General features: G+C 37.5%; 1 protein-coding gene across 1 annotated transcript in view; it reads left to right on the top strand.

Moving 5' to 3' along the window:
- Window positions 1-2,968: 2,968 nt before the first annotated feature.
- The window catches only part of SLC9A9 (solute carrier family 9 member A9), a gene marked incomplete at both ends in the record, with an annotated part of 196,716 nt that continues 179,985 nt past the window's right edge, over window positions 2,969-19,699 (top strand). The window contains 4 exons of the mRNA XM_080623099.1: window positions 2,969-3,143; window positions 11,140-11,342; window positions 14,613-14,690; window positions 15,291-15,367. Coding sequence (XP_080479225.1) covers window positions 2,969-3,143; window positions 11,140-11,342; window positions 14,613-14,690; window positions 15,291-15,367 — 533 coding nt within the window. The remainder of the gene's footprint in view (window positions 3,144-11,139; window positions 11,343-14,612; window positions 14,691-15,290; window positions 15,368-19,699) is intronic.

Below are 19,699 nucleotides of genomic sequence, written 5' to 3' on the forward strand. Positions count from 1 at the left end.
TTTCATTTAGCTCAAGAGGTATCTGGTTGTACAGGTGTACCTATATTTCTAATAAAATAATATGCTATACAGAGAACAATAATTCAGAGAATAAAATTATATCATTCATCACAAAATATAACAAAACTAACTGGACTGAAACTTTTAATTCAGGCTTTTTTATTACTTACAGGTTTCACGTTAGCTATTCTCCATGTATGACCCTGAACACGTGAGGCATACTTCTGAGTAGCTTATACATGCCAAAATGTCATCAGATTATTAATAGCAAAAAGCATTCTTAAGGTCCTAGACCAGTTAGTTGCAATATATTTCCACCAGTAATTTATGTATAAAATAACCACTTGCAACATGTTGCATCAGATAGTTAGCTTTCCTTAATCATCATATCTTCATATGTTTTGCATATTTTATTGTAGAGCAATAATATCGAAGCAAACTTTCACGTGGATTGCTGCAGCTGAACATCTGCCCCCTTTAGAAAATATTAGTAACTTAAAACTCAGATCTGAAAATTTGGCTTCACAATGTCCTCAGCCATTATCACCAGTTTCCATTTATAAAGGAAATTCAACATAACTAAGAAAATGCCAAAAGCTGATACTAAGATCACCTTTTATTCAGATAGCACTTTTCCATTATGGCAATAAGCTCTTGAAGTATAAAAGCACCTTTTTATTACACCAATATTAAGAAACATAGCCCTTTAGCTATCAGTAAAGTCTATGTCTGGTATGTGTCTAGATTACTTTAAGTCCAAAACCTATTCAGCAAGTGCGGCTTGATTCAGTGATTAAATTGATGACTTAAGCACATGATGAAAAGTTTGTAGAGCTGGGACATTTAGTGTTGCTGTTCACGTACAGTCTTTTATGAAGCCCTTATGTTGTTAAGACTCAAACTTAAGAAACTTATAACCTACCAAAAAAGTGAATCTTGGAACAGGCTTGTGGTGTTTAGTTAAGTAGAAACAATTGAAACAAATAGAAAAAATAAAACCAGTTAAACCAAACAAACATAACCCCCCCCAAGTTTTCCAACAAGGGCAAGGTTTTGTTATGTCTGAAATAACACTACTAGAGTCTAAGTTCTCATTCCTGAAGACAGTGAAGCTTTTCCTGACACAAATGTCTTGCCTTATATAAAAGAAGCCTGAAAATGCCTTCAGTGTTTCTCTAAAACAAATAAAAAAAAAAAAAAAACCAAACAAACAAAAACCACACAAAACAAAAAAACACAACACCAAAACAAAACAGTGATACTTAAAAAAAATAAAATAAAATAAACCCTGGTAAGCAAGGTAAAGCATTAATTTAAAAAGAACCAGAAGGAAACTGCTTTTCATATGAAGTGAAAGAATAAATGAAAACCTGTAAAATGTGAGACAATTTGTTTACATGGAGGACAGAATTCATAGAATCATAGAATAGTTAGGGCTGGAAAGGACCTGAAGATCATCCAGTTCCAACCCCCCTGCCATGGGCAGGGACACCCCACACTAAACCATGCCACCCAAGGCTCTGTCCAACCTGGCCTTGAACACTGCCAAGGATGGAGCATTCACAACTTCCCTGGGCAACCCATTCCAGTGCCTCACCACCCTAACAGTAAAGAATTTCTTCCTTATATCCAGTCTAAACTTCCCCTGTTTAAGTTTGAAGCCGTTACCCCTTGTCCTATCACTACAGTCCCTAATGAAGAGTCCCTCCCAGGATCCCTATAGTCCCCCTTCAGATACTGGAAGGCTGCTATGAGGTCTCCACGCAGCCTTCTCTTCTCCAGGCTGAACAGCTCCAACTTTCTCAGCCTCTCTTCATATGGGAGGTGCTCCAGTCCCCTGATCATCCTCATGGCCCTCCTCTGGACTTGTTCCAACAGTTCCATGTCCTTTTTATGTTGAGGACACCAGAACTGCACACAATACTCCAAGTGAGGTCTCATGTTATTATGAGCTACAGCCTTGAAATTACATATCTAAGTATTTCTGCTTTATTCACCTTTGACAGATACATGACTTGGAATGGTCTCTGTACAGATTAACTCAGCCCAATGACTTTTTAAAAAATAAATTTTATGAGATTAATCTCATATTAGAGATTTTTTTTTTCTGATTTTTTTTCTTTTAATTTGGAATTTTCCAGTATAACACACGTATTGCAGCCTTGAGCTCAGACAGAAAAGCTTCCATATTAGCTATAAGTTGTAGAACAAGTTCTACAGTTTTTCTGGCTTGAGTAATATAAATGAAATCATACAAACAGCAGAAATGATGGAAAGCAAAATCCACATTTCATTTATTCAGTTTGGTGGAGGGATTAAGTGTTTTTAATTCCAGGTAATCAGACCCTGGCTTTTACAGAGAGTGCTCAGTCTTTCTGTAGGATCACAAGAAGTTCAAGGTCTAAATCTTGAAATCCTTATTCCTTATTTTGTTTTCTTCTGACTTTGAACCATAGTAAAGTGCCACCTTTATTTTATGTCACTTGCATTTAAAAGTGGGAAAGAGGAAAGATTCAAAAATGTAATGAAGGTTGCTATGCCATTCTTTTAATCTCATTTTTTCTATCTGAAACTATCAAGACAAAATATAATTTTTAGGATTCAGAATACGCTGTAAACTACAGGAACAAACACTGTGAACACAGACTAAGTTTTACAACAGAATTTTAGAGATTGACAGAGCCTGAGCCTTGGAGGCGATTTGTACATCTACAGCCAGAGCAAGCACAGCACATTCAAAATGAGACAGGGCAGCTTTAAGAGAGAAACAGGAAGCTGTAACTAGAATCCAGCTGAATTCTGAGCTGGGGCACTTTACCATGAAGCTGCAAATGAAACAGATGTGCTTGCTGTGAATTTCTGTAGTATCTGGACGTTTTGCACCAAAGGCAATAATACTTTCCTTCCTGTGACTATTCTTTTCTTTTTCTTCTTCTATTTTGCACATATTTTCCACAAAGGGAATGAAATGGAGAAGTTGAAGAAATACGTACCAGTGAAAGATGAAGATCAGTTTTACCATCAGGGAGCTGTGGAGCTGCTAGTCTTTAACTTTCTGCTCATTCTTACAATATTAACAATTTGGTTGTTTAAAAACCATCGATTCCGCTTTCTGCATGAAACCGGAGGAGCTATGCTTTATGGTGAGTATAAATTCAAGTGCCAGGTTAACATGGGACTAGTGTCATATTTATGATCAGGCATTTGAGATCAAGTGCTGACAAGGCTCAGAAAATGTTCTGAATGAAGTATCATCAGCTCCATAACTGTACAGTAAAATAATAATATAACAGCATCTCTCATAAAGTAGCTAGAGGCTGACATTTTCAGGCAGTGACTATCATGAGCTGGTTGTCTTCACAAGGTGCATGTTATGTTCCTCTATGGACAGACAGCCCACTTCAGAAGTTAGCGAGTTTACTGTTTTCAAACAGCTTTGACACTTTGAGAATTAAGTAGTTTACTGTTTCCAAAACAATTAAATGCCCTTGGTGAAAGAGACTACATAATTTGCTTATTTTCTGTGTTTGTTTTGTATAACATGTAAAGGTGTTAGACTAAGGAGCCTTGTGGATGCACGCATGTTGTCTGATAAAGTTTAAATGATCTTGAGATTTTTCTTATGCTCTTTCCCTGTGCCTCTGAAAGACACACCACAAAGAATGCCTCCCTCAAATCTCTGAATGCTGTCATTGTACTGTAATTTCAGTTTCCCTGTCTAGTTCTAATCTTCTTTAATGAAGTTTTGCAATATTGTGTATCACTTTCATGTAGAACTTTCTGCATTGTCCACTGATAGAAGTACTTACTAATTTAATAATGGGCATACACTTACATTTATAATGATTTCTCTTGTCATTATCTCTCTACTGTTGTTTCACTTTGAGAAAAGTGCATGACTGCCATTTCTTTTGCTATAGAGGAGGGTAACACTGTCAAAATGGAACATATAAATCAACAGCATGGTTATTCCATATCTAAATGTCAACCTGTTTTGAGTCAAAGTTATTCTATGTACATCGTATACCCTAACAAGTATATTACCCAAAACTGGTTTTGTTAAGATTACATATTCTGAAGAGTATTTGTTTATCATGGCACACCTATAGATGTTCAGCTGCAAGCCTGCAGGCAACCAACCCCTGCATTTTGAGAGAAAGTTTCATTCATCTTTCTATATGAAGCATTTTAAGATCATTTCAGTTCCATAGGAGGACTGTAGCTGAAGATTAGTTTTCCTTGCATCCCCTTCAAACTATTTTGTTAGACAAATTAACTGCGTGAAATTTCAAGAACACAGGTGATTTCACCATCTTGGTTCATTTACTATCTTCACAAGTGACTTGATACTTTGAAGGAAAGCAAGTTAACAAGAAACTCTTGTACTAAGCCAGTCATTGAGCCCCTAACACCTGGTTCTGTGGGGTCTCTCATTTCTCATCTGCCTTGCATATATTTTGAAGTTGTGAAAATGTATTTCTTTGATCATATGCCAATTTTGTAATCTTGAAACCTGTTGCACATAGAAAACACGCTTGAACCGAATCAGTTGAGACTGAAATACATATCACACAATGCTCAAATGCAATGGTTTTCATTCTCTGACATCACCTAGATTGTTTAGCAGTTTTACAGGTTACAAGCTACAGAGCACAGCTGAAATTACATTTGCTTGTTGCATTTCTATTAGCATCTCTCAAAAGATAAACCATTAAACACTGGGCAATATATTCATTATGACTAGCTTGTAAGTTGCAATAAAGTTTTTCTAATTACATGGGTGACTCTTTTATACCACCTTCCTTTACACTATTGCACTGTTTCCTATGTGTGGCTGGCAACATTTGTTGAAGATTTAGACAAAAGCCTATCAAAATAGAAATTAAATATAGGGGAATTCAAAATTACACAAATAAATCACTATTTAATCAGAATTTTGTCTGTCTTTTGGTTGTATTGCTGCCTGTCCAGACCATAATCTGCACTTCATGAGGCTAAACAGCTCATTATATTCTTTTGATCAGTTAAGAGATTAGTGCTCCAGCAAGGCAGAGCTTTTGAATTATTAAAACAGTCATGAACAAAGGAAACATTCCTCATGATCACAAATAAACTGTCTATTCAGTCTTGCAATATTTATGGCAACCTTCAAACAGGGGAAAAAAGCTGATTCGTAGGACATAATCAGCATTTTGGATCCTTTTTATACTTCAAAATTTTGGTGTGGTTAGCATTGTGGAATAGCAATGATGAAAAGAAACTGGAATTTCAGAGGTCATGATAGAGATGTCCCATCAACAGGCAGCAACTCTGGAAGAAAATCTTCATGGCACCAAACACTGACAGTGAGCTAAATCCTGCCCTCAGTTTTTATCTTCGTTACCAGAACAATTCTGATTTATATATGTTTTGCACAAACCAGAAGTTTCTGCCCTACAGTTTTCTTTACTCCAGCCCATTGAGCTATTTCCTAGATGCATGAATAGCAGCACAAGATACCAATAATTTTGCTTCAGGTGTCAGAATATGGCCATTTATTTGCAGACTGTGTCCCACATTGTGATGCACGGGTCTGTACCCCTCATCAGGACAGTGTGCCATTAGGTGTATAGTAGTGCAAAGTATAAAGAAAGAGAAGCAGGAAGAAGATTGAGGGGAAAAAAAATCAGACACCACAGAAGTACAAAAACAGGAAGAAGTTTTGCAGTTACTGCAAAGTGCTGAACAGCCACAAATTGAACACTAAGAACAGCCTAATAGTTCTATTTAAAATACAGAACAAAGAAAAGGTCTGGTTTTTAACAGGACAGGAGGGGGGAGAGGAGGATGAGTTTACACAAGCTTTGGAGTAAATTACGTTTTAGGCTGAATATTTCTAGCTAGAAAAAGCCTTACTGGAAAACTGCCCGTTTAGAAACTTTAAATTACATTTAAAACCTGAGACATTTTTTTTAATCAAAGCAATGGTGTAACTATAACTATATAAATGAATATAATTATATTTAAATTCAAAAATTTTCTGCAATTGTAAGGAAAAGAACAAAAGCATTTAGCATAACGCAGAATTAATTCAACAGGAACTCCATATTATTTCACAAACGAAAACCCCACCTGTGTACATATATATATGTATACATATATTTCAAGGCACTTAGCTTGAAAGTATTTAAACACTCACATTGTTTTGTTTTGAAATCAAACTGAAAAGTTACTCACAACAATTAAGAACAATACACACTTACCTGGTTTTCATTCATTCTTTTGTTTTCCAGTATCTCGGAGAACAAGTTTCCCTGAACACTTTACCTTGCTTTGACAGACAGACACAAAATAGTAAACTTTACTTACTTCCCAATTTCTGTATATTATAAGGAGGCAGGTGGATATAACAGAGTAACTTTGTGCCACCCAGAAAGGGAGTAGCATCCTTTATATACATTATCAGCACAATTTGCTATACAACAGTGTAGTCAGAATTAGTGTGGTAGATTATCTACACAAGCAGTGATGAAAACTGAATGCCACTTATCTCAGGTAGGAGTAGGTAGCCTCTCTTTCAACACCAGACCCCGAAAAATGGCCTTAAAACTAGACAATAGTGTCTATTAGCCAGCTGCTACAGGACCTGGTATCATTAGATACTTGAGTCATAAAATATTAGATGCTAAATTCTCCATACAATACATAAGTCATGGCCCTCCACATTAGTGCAGGAATAACCTAGAGCTAACACAAAAAACCTGGGTTTAAGTATCCAGATTTCTCACCCTCCCCAGAATTTAGGTATCAGGGCTACATACAAGTGCTACCAGTTACCTCTGATTAGGAGGCTAGTCCTCCAACAGGCAGCCAGAAACTTTAACAGAAACATAAACAACAAAAAACCCCAAACCTTACTACCAATCAATCCACCAATACAATATCCATTTTTGAGGCCGATTGAAGGTGTACCTGTCTTCAAAGTTTTTGCTCTGTGGGACTATTTGATCAGACTGGAGTGAAAACATTAAAAGGATGAATGCCAGAACACAGCCATTGTAGCACTCACAAGAAATGGCTTTGTGTTGTAATGGTTAGAGATCCTTCTGGAAGTTTTGAGGGCATTGGGAGAGTGGGATTGAAGGTCTACCACTCTATTTTTTTTTTTCTTCCTCCACTTGTTCATCTCCTGGCAGGTGGGCAGTGTGAATGCTGACTCAGAGCAGCCCTTCTGCAGCCTCTTCTGAGGATCCCATGCAGCATGTTTGAAAGTGAGGAACAATCAGGGTTCTTGATTAAACTTTGGTGGAGGTCTCTAATGATTAGGCAATATGATTCTTACACCTTCTAAATCCATTATGTCTCTTTTGTGAAATAATTGTAGTTTCCTTCTGATTGTGTGTTCTGAGAAGCCCTAATTCTCAAAGACAGCAATGGATGTAACAAGTTGCAGAAGGAGGAATCTCTAGCCCCCATTAAAATAGAGTACTTCATTGTCTGCCTGACTACAACATTCATAATGAAAAAAGATTGTCAGGATTCAGAGGGTGTGGGAAAATCATGATCAAGGCAGAAACTGACATTTTGTAGTGGGCAGGTGAAGAGAGGAATAACATTTTTGAGGCAAACAAAGAAATGTGGAAGAAATTCTAAAATGCTTGGGGAAACCAAGTAATGGCTAAAGCTGCATCCCTGAGTGTTGTTATTAAGGAAGGCATCTAACAGCTGACTAGATAAAATCCTGGAGAAAGAACAATCCTGTTTAGCTGGGGAGTTTGGAATGAGTGACTTAAGAAATCCCTTCCAATACTCTATGATTAAGGATTTTATCCTGCTTCCACTGAAAAACCTGCACTGTCTTCCATTGAAATGTGACTGAGCTCTAGTTAGAGTGAGATTTTGCTGCAAAATCTTACTTCAAGGGATGATTGAGACTTTTTCAAAGAAATCTGCAACACTGGTTGCACCCTTTCGTGTTTCAATGCTGCACCCACCTAAATGTGCTGAAAACATGAATTAAATGAAGCCTTGGTACTAGTTTTGAAGGACAATGTGTTTAATAAGGGGAAGCTGAGCTGAAAACATCTTTAATCGATTTGGACTCCTAGAATACAAGATAGGTGCTCTACTTTGTGCTAGTGCACTCAAGTTTTCTTTGCATCAGAGTTTGCATTTATAATTACCTACAACCTTAACTGATGTAATACTATTTGAAATTTTTTATTTCTGCTAACCAGTTCTTTGGTATAATACCTATGTGTGATATCAAGTAATGGATGTAGCACCCTTTCTGACTCACATTCAGGGATTTTTAACTGCCAAATTCCTAGACTCCCATGGTAAAGCTATGCTTTCTATGCATGCCACTATGAAATCAGAACTATCTGTACTATTTGTACAGAAGGTATGTTTTTACATACCAAAGTCCATAGAACTTTGTGAGAAAATTTTCATGTTTAATTTTTCTGCCACAAAACTCTGGTTGCAAGGAAATTAGCAAATATGAGTCTTTTTTTTTTTCATAGTACAGACATCCAAATGACATTTCCCAATTTTTTTTTTTTCTCTTGAACTATAAAAAATGTTCCAGAAGATACATGACAAAAGCGTTACTTCAGTTTGGAAGGGGGAGTAGTGGAACAGAAAGTACATTGTACACCTATTTAAAAATAAATTACTTCTATTAGAATATGATCTGGGCTCCTGAATTCCACCACAAAAGCGATGTTATATAATGATCTAAAGCAGAAAGTGCATTCCATAAATGATACACCTACTAAAATATTAAATGCACTCTTCCCACGTTTTTAACTCACTGGGGGTTTTATATAGGGTGGTTGGCACATTTATTATTACTGAAGGAAAAATACAATCCCATCACTTATATTGACTCTTGCAATATAGTTCGCTGATAGCAGTTGTCTTTGAATCTTTTATAGAGCATTTGAGAAGACTCTAAATCGGCCAATCATTATGGATCCCATCCACATTTTGTTAAAATTTAATACATTATAGAGATTCTTTGAGAGCTACAAGGACCTCAAAGCCCCATTGATGCCTTGAGAATATAGACTGTTAGAATCTTCTCTAATTTAATTCTTCCAATACATATATGCTGCTGGATACTCTCACAATTTCCTTATTCTTTCACTATCATTTCATCTCTGGAGCCCATCAGAGGATAAGATATAAAGCTGGGAGAAGAAAACCCAAAACGCAAACTTGAATTCCAATCACAAATCTCAGTCAGCGTTGTTCTCTATTTCTATACAGCTACCATGATCATATTTTTCAAAGACTCCTTTTCTGCAAATGGATTTATTGGTACTCAAGAGCTGCCTTGCAGGACTTGGATCTACAGTATTTGCATTTGTTTCCATTCCAGAAAATTTCTACAGAGGCAGCTTCAGACTACAGCTGAAGATCACAGCTGAGATATCTTCTCAAAATACAGAACAGCCATCTATTCCTAGTCTAAACTTGACACTACAGGTTCAGATAATTTACCCTTGAACAATTCAATGCAATTGCATTGCTGCAACTGACAATACTTGTTTTCATTTTTAAAACAATCAAACGGAATTTGATTCAAAGTATATGCTGTACTAGCCAATATAATACACATTCAAGAAATCTCAGAATGAGAAAATTAAAGATGTGGTTCTTCTAAGGAAATCTAATGAAAATAAGATGAAAACCCTGACTGTTTTAACTAATTAATGGTTTCCTGGGTTCTGACTCATGATTTTGGACATCTGGGGGTGACCATTGTAGAAGTCATTTCTTAGAGTAGCACATGCAATGCTTGCTCCCCTTTTCCCATATATGCTTTACCCTAAGATTTTGAGGAATTGTGTCTTTTACTACAGCTAGATTCATTGTCTGATTTTTTGGCACAAATGCTGCATAACTTAAGAAAGTGGCCTTGGGATTTTCTGCTGCTTATCTAAACTTTATGGCTTAAAGAAACCACCCATACTAAACAATCGATACAAACCAAGCACAAATGCTTATGCATACTAACCAAACAATACAGTTGTTACTCTCTTGTAACATCAGTCCAGGAAGCTACAAACTTGCCCTACATGTATGATAGAAATCTGTGGTTCAGAGAGACTCTGTTATGTGAAAATATGACAATAACAAAGACATCCTATTTATCTCTCTATGCCTTTATGATCACTTTTATCACCGTGGCATCTCATTTCTGGATAAAGCTTAAATTTTGGCATAATATTGTTCAGATGCTTATCAGCTATTTCCAGAAATTTATTTTTTTCTTATCCCTCATTAGTAAGTTTATCTATCTAGATGTTTAGATGTCTTCTACCAATCTGAGTGTTCTTAGCATTTGATGAATGTGTTCACAATCAGTAGCTGTAAAGCTGTTCATCATACATGGGACTTACAGGAGATAAAATAAACATGGAAATTAAATTTGAAACCAAATCCAAGTCTCTGAGGGTGGAAATAAGCAAGCTCCCACTAAAGCCAATAGAAAGACACATACCTTCCAGAGGGTAATTGCAGAAATGTATTTTCCTTTCAGTTAACTGTAAAGGGAGCCAAAGTGCCTGTCTTAGATAAGAGTCCTATACTGTAGATAATCAAATCAATTAATCCCAGTCTTAATCTTCCTTTCCTTCTCCCTGCTTTTATTTTCCCATGTTTATACAGTCTTAAAAATATACAGCCTTCTACAGAAAGAAGAATGTGCCTGATGAGGATACTGTGTCAGTTTTGCCCTCATGAATGAAGTTTGTAAAATCACCAAAACCAAAGCTGATTTTTATATGCTCAGTACAACACATTAGTTATGCAGGCATTCCCCTTCTCTAAATATCTGTTGAAAATTAAGTGGATGAGCAACTCAGTTAACTATATCAGAATGATTCTAGCAACTGGGCTACAAAAATAGGAGCTCAACTGAGCATATGTCAAAATAACATCTGTATTCTAATGAGATTACCAATTTGGAAGAATATTTTATGGTCGTCCATGAAGTGTGGAGTGAGGTGTACCTCCTTGAAGGTGGCAACACTGAGAAGGTGATGTCCTAGCTTTAATAGAGTTCATTTTTGTCTTGAGCAGTAATTGTGTCTCATCAGATACTTAAAATTACCTGAATCTCTTTGGTTTTTTTATTTTTTCATTCTCCAGGTCTTGTAATGGGGTTAATTATACAATATGCAACAAAAGCATCAGATGTTGAAAGTGGAACTGTTTATGAATGTGAAAAGCTGAAATCTGGGCGATCCACTCTACTTATTAACATAACTAACCAGGTCTATGAATATCAATACAAAAGAGAGATCAGTCACCACAATGTCAATGGTCACCAGGGCAATGCAATGCTTCAAAAGGTAAAACCTATATTATTTTTGTTCTAAACTGTGTAAGATATTTATTTACACCAGTGAGAGAGGAAGACAAGTTTCAAGCTAAAATGCAGCAGAGAAAGAAAGGCTATTCTATATTTAGGGTGAGAAGGGTGAGGCAAGAGAACAGGAAAGGAAATAAGGTGCTGTAGAAACCTGCCCATCATTTAGCATACAATTGACTGCTTGCAGAATAGTTGGCTGAACTCTTTCAGTTGACAGTCCCACTACTGCAGACACTGAGTTCACTTGCAGGTGCAGCTGTTACCTTGAATTCATTGCCATCAAAACTTTATAAACACTACTGATACCTTAATTTGTCCTCTGTCTTAAAAGTGACTTCATCTGGCAGCACAATGCAAGGGAGGATTGCCTCCTGTATACAGCAGAAGTAACTGCAAACTTTAAACATTTTACAAAAATACAAACTTGTATATACGTAAAGCTCCACAGACAAGTGGGGGATTTTATGACATTTAAATGCTTTACAGCGTTCTCATACATTCATTCATTACTGCATGGTCCTCAGCAGGGATTTCACTTGCTATCCCCCCGGCATGAGAAGACAGCATTGGGGCAATTCATGCTGGGTGCAAAAAGGGAAGTGTGGGAGGTAGTCTACAGTCTTTTGCATGTCATGGCATTTTCTGTTTTCAGTATATAACAATTTAAACAGATCACTTTGTAGTTACATTATTTTCCCACCCTTGCAATATTTACTTCTTGTAACACACACTTTCTTTTAAAGTAGCATCAATTTAAAGAATTCAGGAGTGCAGAGGGACTATTTAAAACATGGATTTTATGCTCAAAGACATCATATATTCATATGAAGCTTCTAACCAGTGTTTTTTTACAATATTGGAATATATTGTTTTCCTTTTTTCCAAGTATTAGTGTTTATCTAGCACAGTAATGCATGTCCCTGTGTATTATAGTGGTTTTCATTAAAAACTTCTAAGTTAAGCTTGGAATGTACACTGGGGGACTCAGCAGAATGAAGGTTTAACCATCTGCTCAAATCCTTTGCCGAGGCAGCACTGTCATGTGCTTGTCTGTCCTTATTGCAAGGCTCTTGGCATTCTCAGAAAGAACTAGCCTGTCAAGGACTATTAGAACACTATTAGAGTTGTGGTGGGTGGAGACAGGAAAACACTGTGGCAGTCAGACTCCTCAGGTTTTGCTGATTCTCCATCCTTTTTCCTGTTAGATGGTTGCAAGAGGTTTATACTAGTCGAAGTGTGTGCTTAGTTTCCAAGGCACATGTACTAATTCATTACATTTAAACATCTTCATCAGACCTGGTACGCTGAAGCTGACTTGTGTTATGAGAAAGGAGCACTAAATTGCCCAGAAGTTGCTCTTGCCCTTACAAGCGATTGCTCAATCTTCTTTCTTTACTGGAGAGACCTCAGCCTGCCTGGATTTTCACTCATTTTTCCTTCACAATTATCTTGCAAATGCCTTCTCAAAAAGAAAATACGTAAAAAAGGAAAGAGGGAGGAACTCAGCAGTGTTTAGGAGACAATAACAAAGCCTGGCAGCCTTCCTGACTGGCAAAAGCACTAACACAAAAAAACAGAAAACATGGTGACACCATGCCCTGGTTTTTGTGAGACTGTAATTCCCTTCTGACCTCCATTTAAGAGTTTACAAAGTGCATTTATCAGAAAGAACAGACTGTGCCATGCCTTACAAATGTGTATTCTTTGGAACACAGTTTTGAATAATAAAACATGCAGTCAGGATTTCTGATGCCTGTGGAAAAAATATTTTAACATATTTGCTGAATTAGTTCCAAAATTAACAGTTGAGGCTGTTAGTTCACAAGTGAAGAAAATCCTTTTTCTGACATGTTTTCAATGAAGTTACCGGCATAGCTAAAATTGCTGGCACTTTATTTGCCAGCTATTTTTTTGTTTCTCAACTTTATAATTCAAAGTCAGCAGAATGGAACAAAAGGCTGAGCTCTCACTTCCTGTTTATCAAATCAAGCTATCTGCTAGTAAGAAGACAGAAGTGATTTTGTAGGCAAGTCTTACTCTTTTGAAGCTAAATAATTCATCTGGAATACTTAAATAGCCTTAAAATATCACTTTATCTGAACAAAGGAGCTGCAAGCCTTTGTGTTAATTACATCTTGTCTCTTTTAAAAGTACTAGCATAATATAGTCCACTGACAGAACAGTCTACAGTACACATGCTTATTAAAATATGTTTTTCTCCAGAAATACTGGGATTTGAAATAGGATTCTATTTTACTGGAAGCTATTCATAATGACTTGCAGTGACTGAGTATTGTCCTTGGTCTCTCCCTGTGCCTGAAGTTGAAGGCAAACATGAACATTGTACCAACAACAGCTGGAATAAGAACTTTTTGCTTTGCCTAACACCATCCTTATTCTAGCATGACTTTAAACATTTTAATGGGTATTTCATAAAGTGTTTCTGCCTGTTGTAGGGAAAAAAAACTGTGTTTCACATGAATGGGTTTGTCATTACACAGGCATATGAGTGTAACAAGCTGTGTAACAGAGGACGAAGTGGTACCTGCTGCTGTGCCAGCCAGTGGCTTGGAACAGGAACCATGAAGAGACTAACCTGGTAGCATACCTTCAGTTCTGAAAGCAAGTAGCACCTTAGCAATGTCTGCAGAAAATCCTGTTAGTCTTTGCATGGCTGAAACTAGTCCTTAGCTTATTGAGAATATAAGGAATCCCCATTCGCCTACAAAACAGATACATGATTTGTTGGCAATAGGACAGCATCAGTGCCTCTCAGGTTTCATAACACACTGATATATTGGATCTTCAGTAACACAGACATAGATAACTGTCACCAGAAACAAATTCCAGTTTCATTTCCATGACAATATGGCTTAAAATGTCAGCACACATCGAAATAGAAAAAACAGCAAGTACCTGAGGATGTTACTGGTAAAATAGTTGAGCTGGTGATAATTAAGGCCATCACAAAACCCTCAAATCAAAATCTGGAAGAAAAGGCTTATATTTTGCAAGATGTGTTACAATGGAAATTATGCTAGAGAAGCAGTCAGCAGATTTACTGAGAAACTTTAGGACACAGAAACCTATGCTGGCAGGTTTCATAATTGTATAATCAGCAGAACTGATTATATAATTATAGTTTAACAAGTTACATCGCATTCCGATCAGAAGTTACAATTAAAACCTATTCTATCAGATTAAATGCTACTTTCTTTGTTCTTACCCTCTCTTTTGTCCTTTCTGGCAGATGACATTTGATCCTTCCATCTTCTTCAATATTTTGCTGCCACCCATTATATTTCATGCTGGATATAGTTTAAAGAAGGTATGTGTCTCTTTATTACAAAAGTGACTGAACGTGACTGCCACTTTCTAGATCTAACAGGCCAATGACAGAGAAAAGTGTCAGTTAACGATTACATTGCATGGGAAGAACTTGACAGGAATGGAAGAAAATGAAAGATGCCCAGACCTTATTCTTCTCCCTTTCTGCACCTTTACAAAGATTTGACTGTACAATTCAGCATTCCTCTTTTCAGAAGAAACCACTTTGAATCTGGTGACACTGCATGTAGGCGGCAGCCTACCTGTGTTTTATATACTGCATCATCAGGGCTTTGTTTGTTCGGGGGATGGGGTTATGATAGTATTTGCATCAGATACTTTCAATGTGAACTTCTGTTATGATCCTGAAGCATTTGGCCAGATACATAAAAGAGAAAATTTTGATGATATTCCACCAGGCAAAAAATTAATCATCTTAAATTGTATTTCCAAAACACAAGATGTAGCCTGTATTGTTTCATCTTATGATTGAGATATGGGCTGTAACAAGTGTCACTTCTAGATGCAGTGTTTCAGCTTGGTCTGAATGTTCTTTTATTGACTGTATTACAAAGCACTTTTTTCAAACTTTCCTCCCCAGAGGCATTTTTTTTGTAACTTAGGATCAATTTTAACCTACGCCTTTCTGGGAACTGCCATCTCCTGCATCATCATAGGGTAAGTGAATGCCTTCTGCTATTACTGCTGAAGTCATTATTAGTGCTTGGTATTTTTCTCAGTTAAAAACTAAATTGTAAAAAGAATTGTGGACCCTGTATGGTCAATATACTTCACAACTTGTATAACAGATGCAGTAATTCCTTACCAGGGAACACTGAGATAGGAAAGGCTACTGTATAGTAAGAACTGTCCAGGGCATTCACGAAATTGTGTCCTTCATTTCTGGTCTGTGATTGATGAAAGCATGAACTGCTTTCTACAACCCTGTAGCTTTAACCAGCAGTCCTAAGAAATAGAACCATTATCTTAATTGAAATTCTGTGCTTTTAACCAGAATTCTTTCTAGAGGACATCAGACATCTAACATTAAAGAAGGACTTTAAACCTCAGAAGGGGGAGGAACAGATTCCTAGTGGCTTATATGTAAAATAACTGGAGCAATAGTCAAAGGCTAAGTGAAACTTTTTAGTTAAAGATCACCAAAAGCCTCAGTCTGGAATTCTGTGTGAATTTAGCCTAGATATGACTAAATGACTTCAGCATAAAAAAAGGAAAAAAAGCAGAGGGGCAAAAAATTCGTGTTTTATTTCTGTATCTCCTTAGTGAAAAGTTTCTGATTTTCTTTCAAAATTTGCCTCATTAAAGAAAAGATTTGCTAGTCAGAGATGGATCGTATGTTTCCAGGCTGGCATGATACGAAACTTCTTTTCGTCTGTTTGGTTAGCTCAATCAAAATTAAGCAAGCCATTTAAAATCCTTTTGGATCTTAAAAGTGCGTGTTTTTCACACAATTTATTGATACCACTTCAGCTGTCATGTTCTGGGAAAATTCCTGATACAGGTAAAAATGAATGACCAGGGTTGGATTCTACAGTGAGTGTCTGTGCCTGCACAAAGCCTTACTGAGAAAAGCAGTGCACTGTTCACTGTTTAACCATAGCATCATTAGGCATTCCATGGCATTTCTGTGCTATGGAGTGGTGCAGAGACATCTGAGCTAGCTTAATCTGTATGGTATTGTGGAGGGGATGGAGAGATGCTGCATGTAAAAGTAAGTCTTGCTGAGAGGCCTTGATCTTGCTGGGATTTGTGCAAAGTCAAAATAGGAAAACGTCACGGAACTTTCTGGTATTCAGGGTTTAGAGCAGGAAACACACTGCATCTTGCAGGACTTGTTTGAGGTCCTGGGGTGTAGAACCTGCAATGTAAAATTTATATCTCTGCATGGTATGGAAAGATTTATGGAAATGTGTCAGGTTTTGTGAGGGTGCCTGAATTTAAAACTGGTCAAAATTCTGTACCTATGAACAGCACTTTCAAATTATAGAAGCAATTAATTTTATATTTCTGTCCTTTCCCTTTCTTTATAATGGATCTACAAGTAAAGATGTATGTGCTGCAAGATATAAGCTCCTTGCTGGCATCATTATGAGATGGAACTTTCTCCTTTAATGTAATTTTGATAATAGTAAAACACATGACCAACCTGATTTTAAACCTGTTCTTTTATAGGTAAGTCATAATATATATCTTGACATCCTAGATTCCTAATAATCAAGCAGCTTAGTAAACATAATGTACCTGGGGCACAGTGGCTATGAAATGTTCTGCAAGCTATGACTCCAAATATCATGAAATTTTAGACTCCACAATGAAAAGCAACGTTCAAAGTATGATCACCTTCTGTGCTGACATACAAAGGAGTATTAAGCTCTCTATGTGGCTCTTTCCTCTTCCTGTGAGAAAAACTGCTGAACACCTATAGACCAAGTAGAAAGAACACCTTTGATTTCAGACACAAATCTGTAACTCCAGGAGACAATGTGCCATGTGTCTCACTAACTGGAAAGGAAAAACTTAATCTTGCTTGAGAATCTTTCCTTGAGAAATGGCACCTAATCTTCTCACCTCTGCTATTGCTTGTTCTCCTCTGGAGAAGGATATGAGGCAGAAAGCTCTGGATCTTGGGGATCTTTCTTCTCTCATGGGAACAAGCGTGGAATTTTAGAGACCCAGAATGGAAAGGATTCCACCAAATGACATAATTAAACAATCAGAACCATTTCCTGCCGAGTTGCAGGAATTTCCCTACATTAAACTTCTTTATTCGTTTCTTTGTGAGGCTCTACAGCTTGCAATAGAGCTCCAAAAGCACTTAGCCACACGAAAGAGAAACATCAGTACCACAGCATTGTCACTTTGGGGAGTGAATGCCTGCATATGGATCCATGAAGATCATAGCTTTGACAACTACACCACTCATACTTTCCCCACATCTTTATTTGGAGTAACATCACAGAATCACAGAATGATTGAGGTTGGGGGGACAACTGAGGGTCATCTAGTCCAACCTCCCTGCTCAAGCAGAGTAAATAACAGAGACCTTTATGTTGCCCTAGCTCTTGTAGCTGCTTCTTTTCATTCCAATCTACATGGCAAATAGCATCCCTAAGGTTGGAATTATAAATTTAGCAGAAAATCTACAACCTACTAACAGTTTGAGCTGAATGCCAGCACATTACTGAGGTAGCAGTGATTCTGGATCTCATTAGGACTCTTTCTGTGCTTCCTCTCACTTGTCTTAGCCATTGAACATTTATCTCCTGTAAGCCAATTGCTAATAGCTCTGTGAGACTGCAGAAAAGTAGTAGGGCTGTCCAGCCCTGTGATGCTGCTAAGTATGCTGACACTTCTCACTACCCTTTGTAAATGGAAAATGCCAGAGCAGCTTTGATGAACTTGTTAAAAGAAACATAATATTTTCAGTTTAGACTTAATTCCAAATCCTGTGCTTCCTGTATCCATATTATTTTATCTAAAACAGAATAAATGTGGATAGAATCTCCTACAGAAAGTTTCTACTAGGAACAATTCTACCTGGCAATTCAAAGTTCAAGCCCATATTCAGGGATAAAGTTTGAAAGGAAACCCTAAGGTAGAGGAGTATGCACTGAGCAGCACTGAGCCTTGTGCTGTGTTCCATACGAAACCACAACTCCCACTGAAATTACTGCAGAGAAGGCAGTAATATATTCAAAATAGGGCTTATGTGAATCATAGAATCATAGAAGGATTTGGGTCTGAAAGGATCTTAAAGATATCCAATTCCAACTTCCCTGCCATAGGCAGGGACACCTTCCAGTAGACCAGGTTGCTCAAAGCCCTATCCAACACAATGGCTTAGACTCTGTGTACCTGCAGCCTTTCCCTGGGACTGTGCTTTTCCTGCGCAAAGGAATTACAAAGCATCCCATTGTGAGCTCCTCCCGTGGGGCTGGCTGCGGTGGCAGGGTACAGCCTGTAACAAAGAAGCAGCAGAATCCTCTTTGTAAACAGATGGAAAGTACCATTAATAAAGAACAGAAACATCATTTGGATTTTTGCAAATTTAGGGTGCTAAATAGTTGCCATGGAACACTGATACAATGGTGCCTGTATCCACTTTGTAAATCTTTGCTTTTGTGTGAAAGGCTGTCTTCTAGCATCAAGAAAGAGGAGCTACATGGAATTTGAGTGAAAAGGCTAGAATCAGATATTCCCACTGAGGGCAGGGTCGGAAGGAGAAGAGAGATTCCTGGGTTTTTAGTGAAGGCAGTGCTGAAATGTAATCACTTTCAACTGCTCTAAGGAATGCCTGCCCATGTTAGCTGTAATACTGTCCCCAGCAACTCAACACAGATGCAAGTTAACTTAATTCCCAAGCTCTCCCAGACAGGCCAAATTATGCCCTTTGCACCGAGTCTGACTAGCAAGGATCTATGCAGAGAGATCCCATGAGGGAAAGGAGAAATTCCCCCCCCACTTCAAGCTGTATCAACTTTGCAGAATTGCTGAAGTTGTCCCCTTTGCGCTGACACTGGGTCTGCACAATATAAGATCATATGAGACCCAATATCTCAACATATCTTCTCTCTGCAGTGCTTTCAGCTCCTTGTCTCCTGAAGATGATCAGTAAGACAGCTCTTTATTCCTAAGAGAAATCAAACAGCTTAAGTCTCCCTGAGGGTTTCTGTGACACAGGGTGTAGCAGACTCGTGCTGTAGCAGACTATTTGAGCTTCATAGACTCAGAGAACAATTTAGGTTGGAAGCAGTGTCTGGATGTCCGCAGTCCAACCTGCTAATAAACGCATTACTGGCTTCAAATTTAAATCCAGCTGCTCAGGGCCCTGTCCAGCCAAGTTCTGAATATTTCCAACAACGCAAATTCCACTGGCGCTCTGGGAAACCTGTTACAGTCTTAACCACCCTCACTGGAAAGATTGTTTCTTTACATATCCGATTAGAATTTCCCTTGCTTTACTTTGTAACTATTTCTCCCGTCCTTTCA

This window comes from Psittacula echo (genome assembly GCF_963264785.1).
Source record: "Psittacula echo genome assembly, chromosome: 7".
NCBI classification, from domain to species: Eukaryota; Metazoa; Chordata; class Aves; order Psittaciformes; family Psittacidae; genus Psittacula; species Psittacula echo.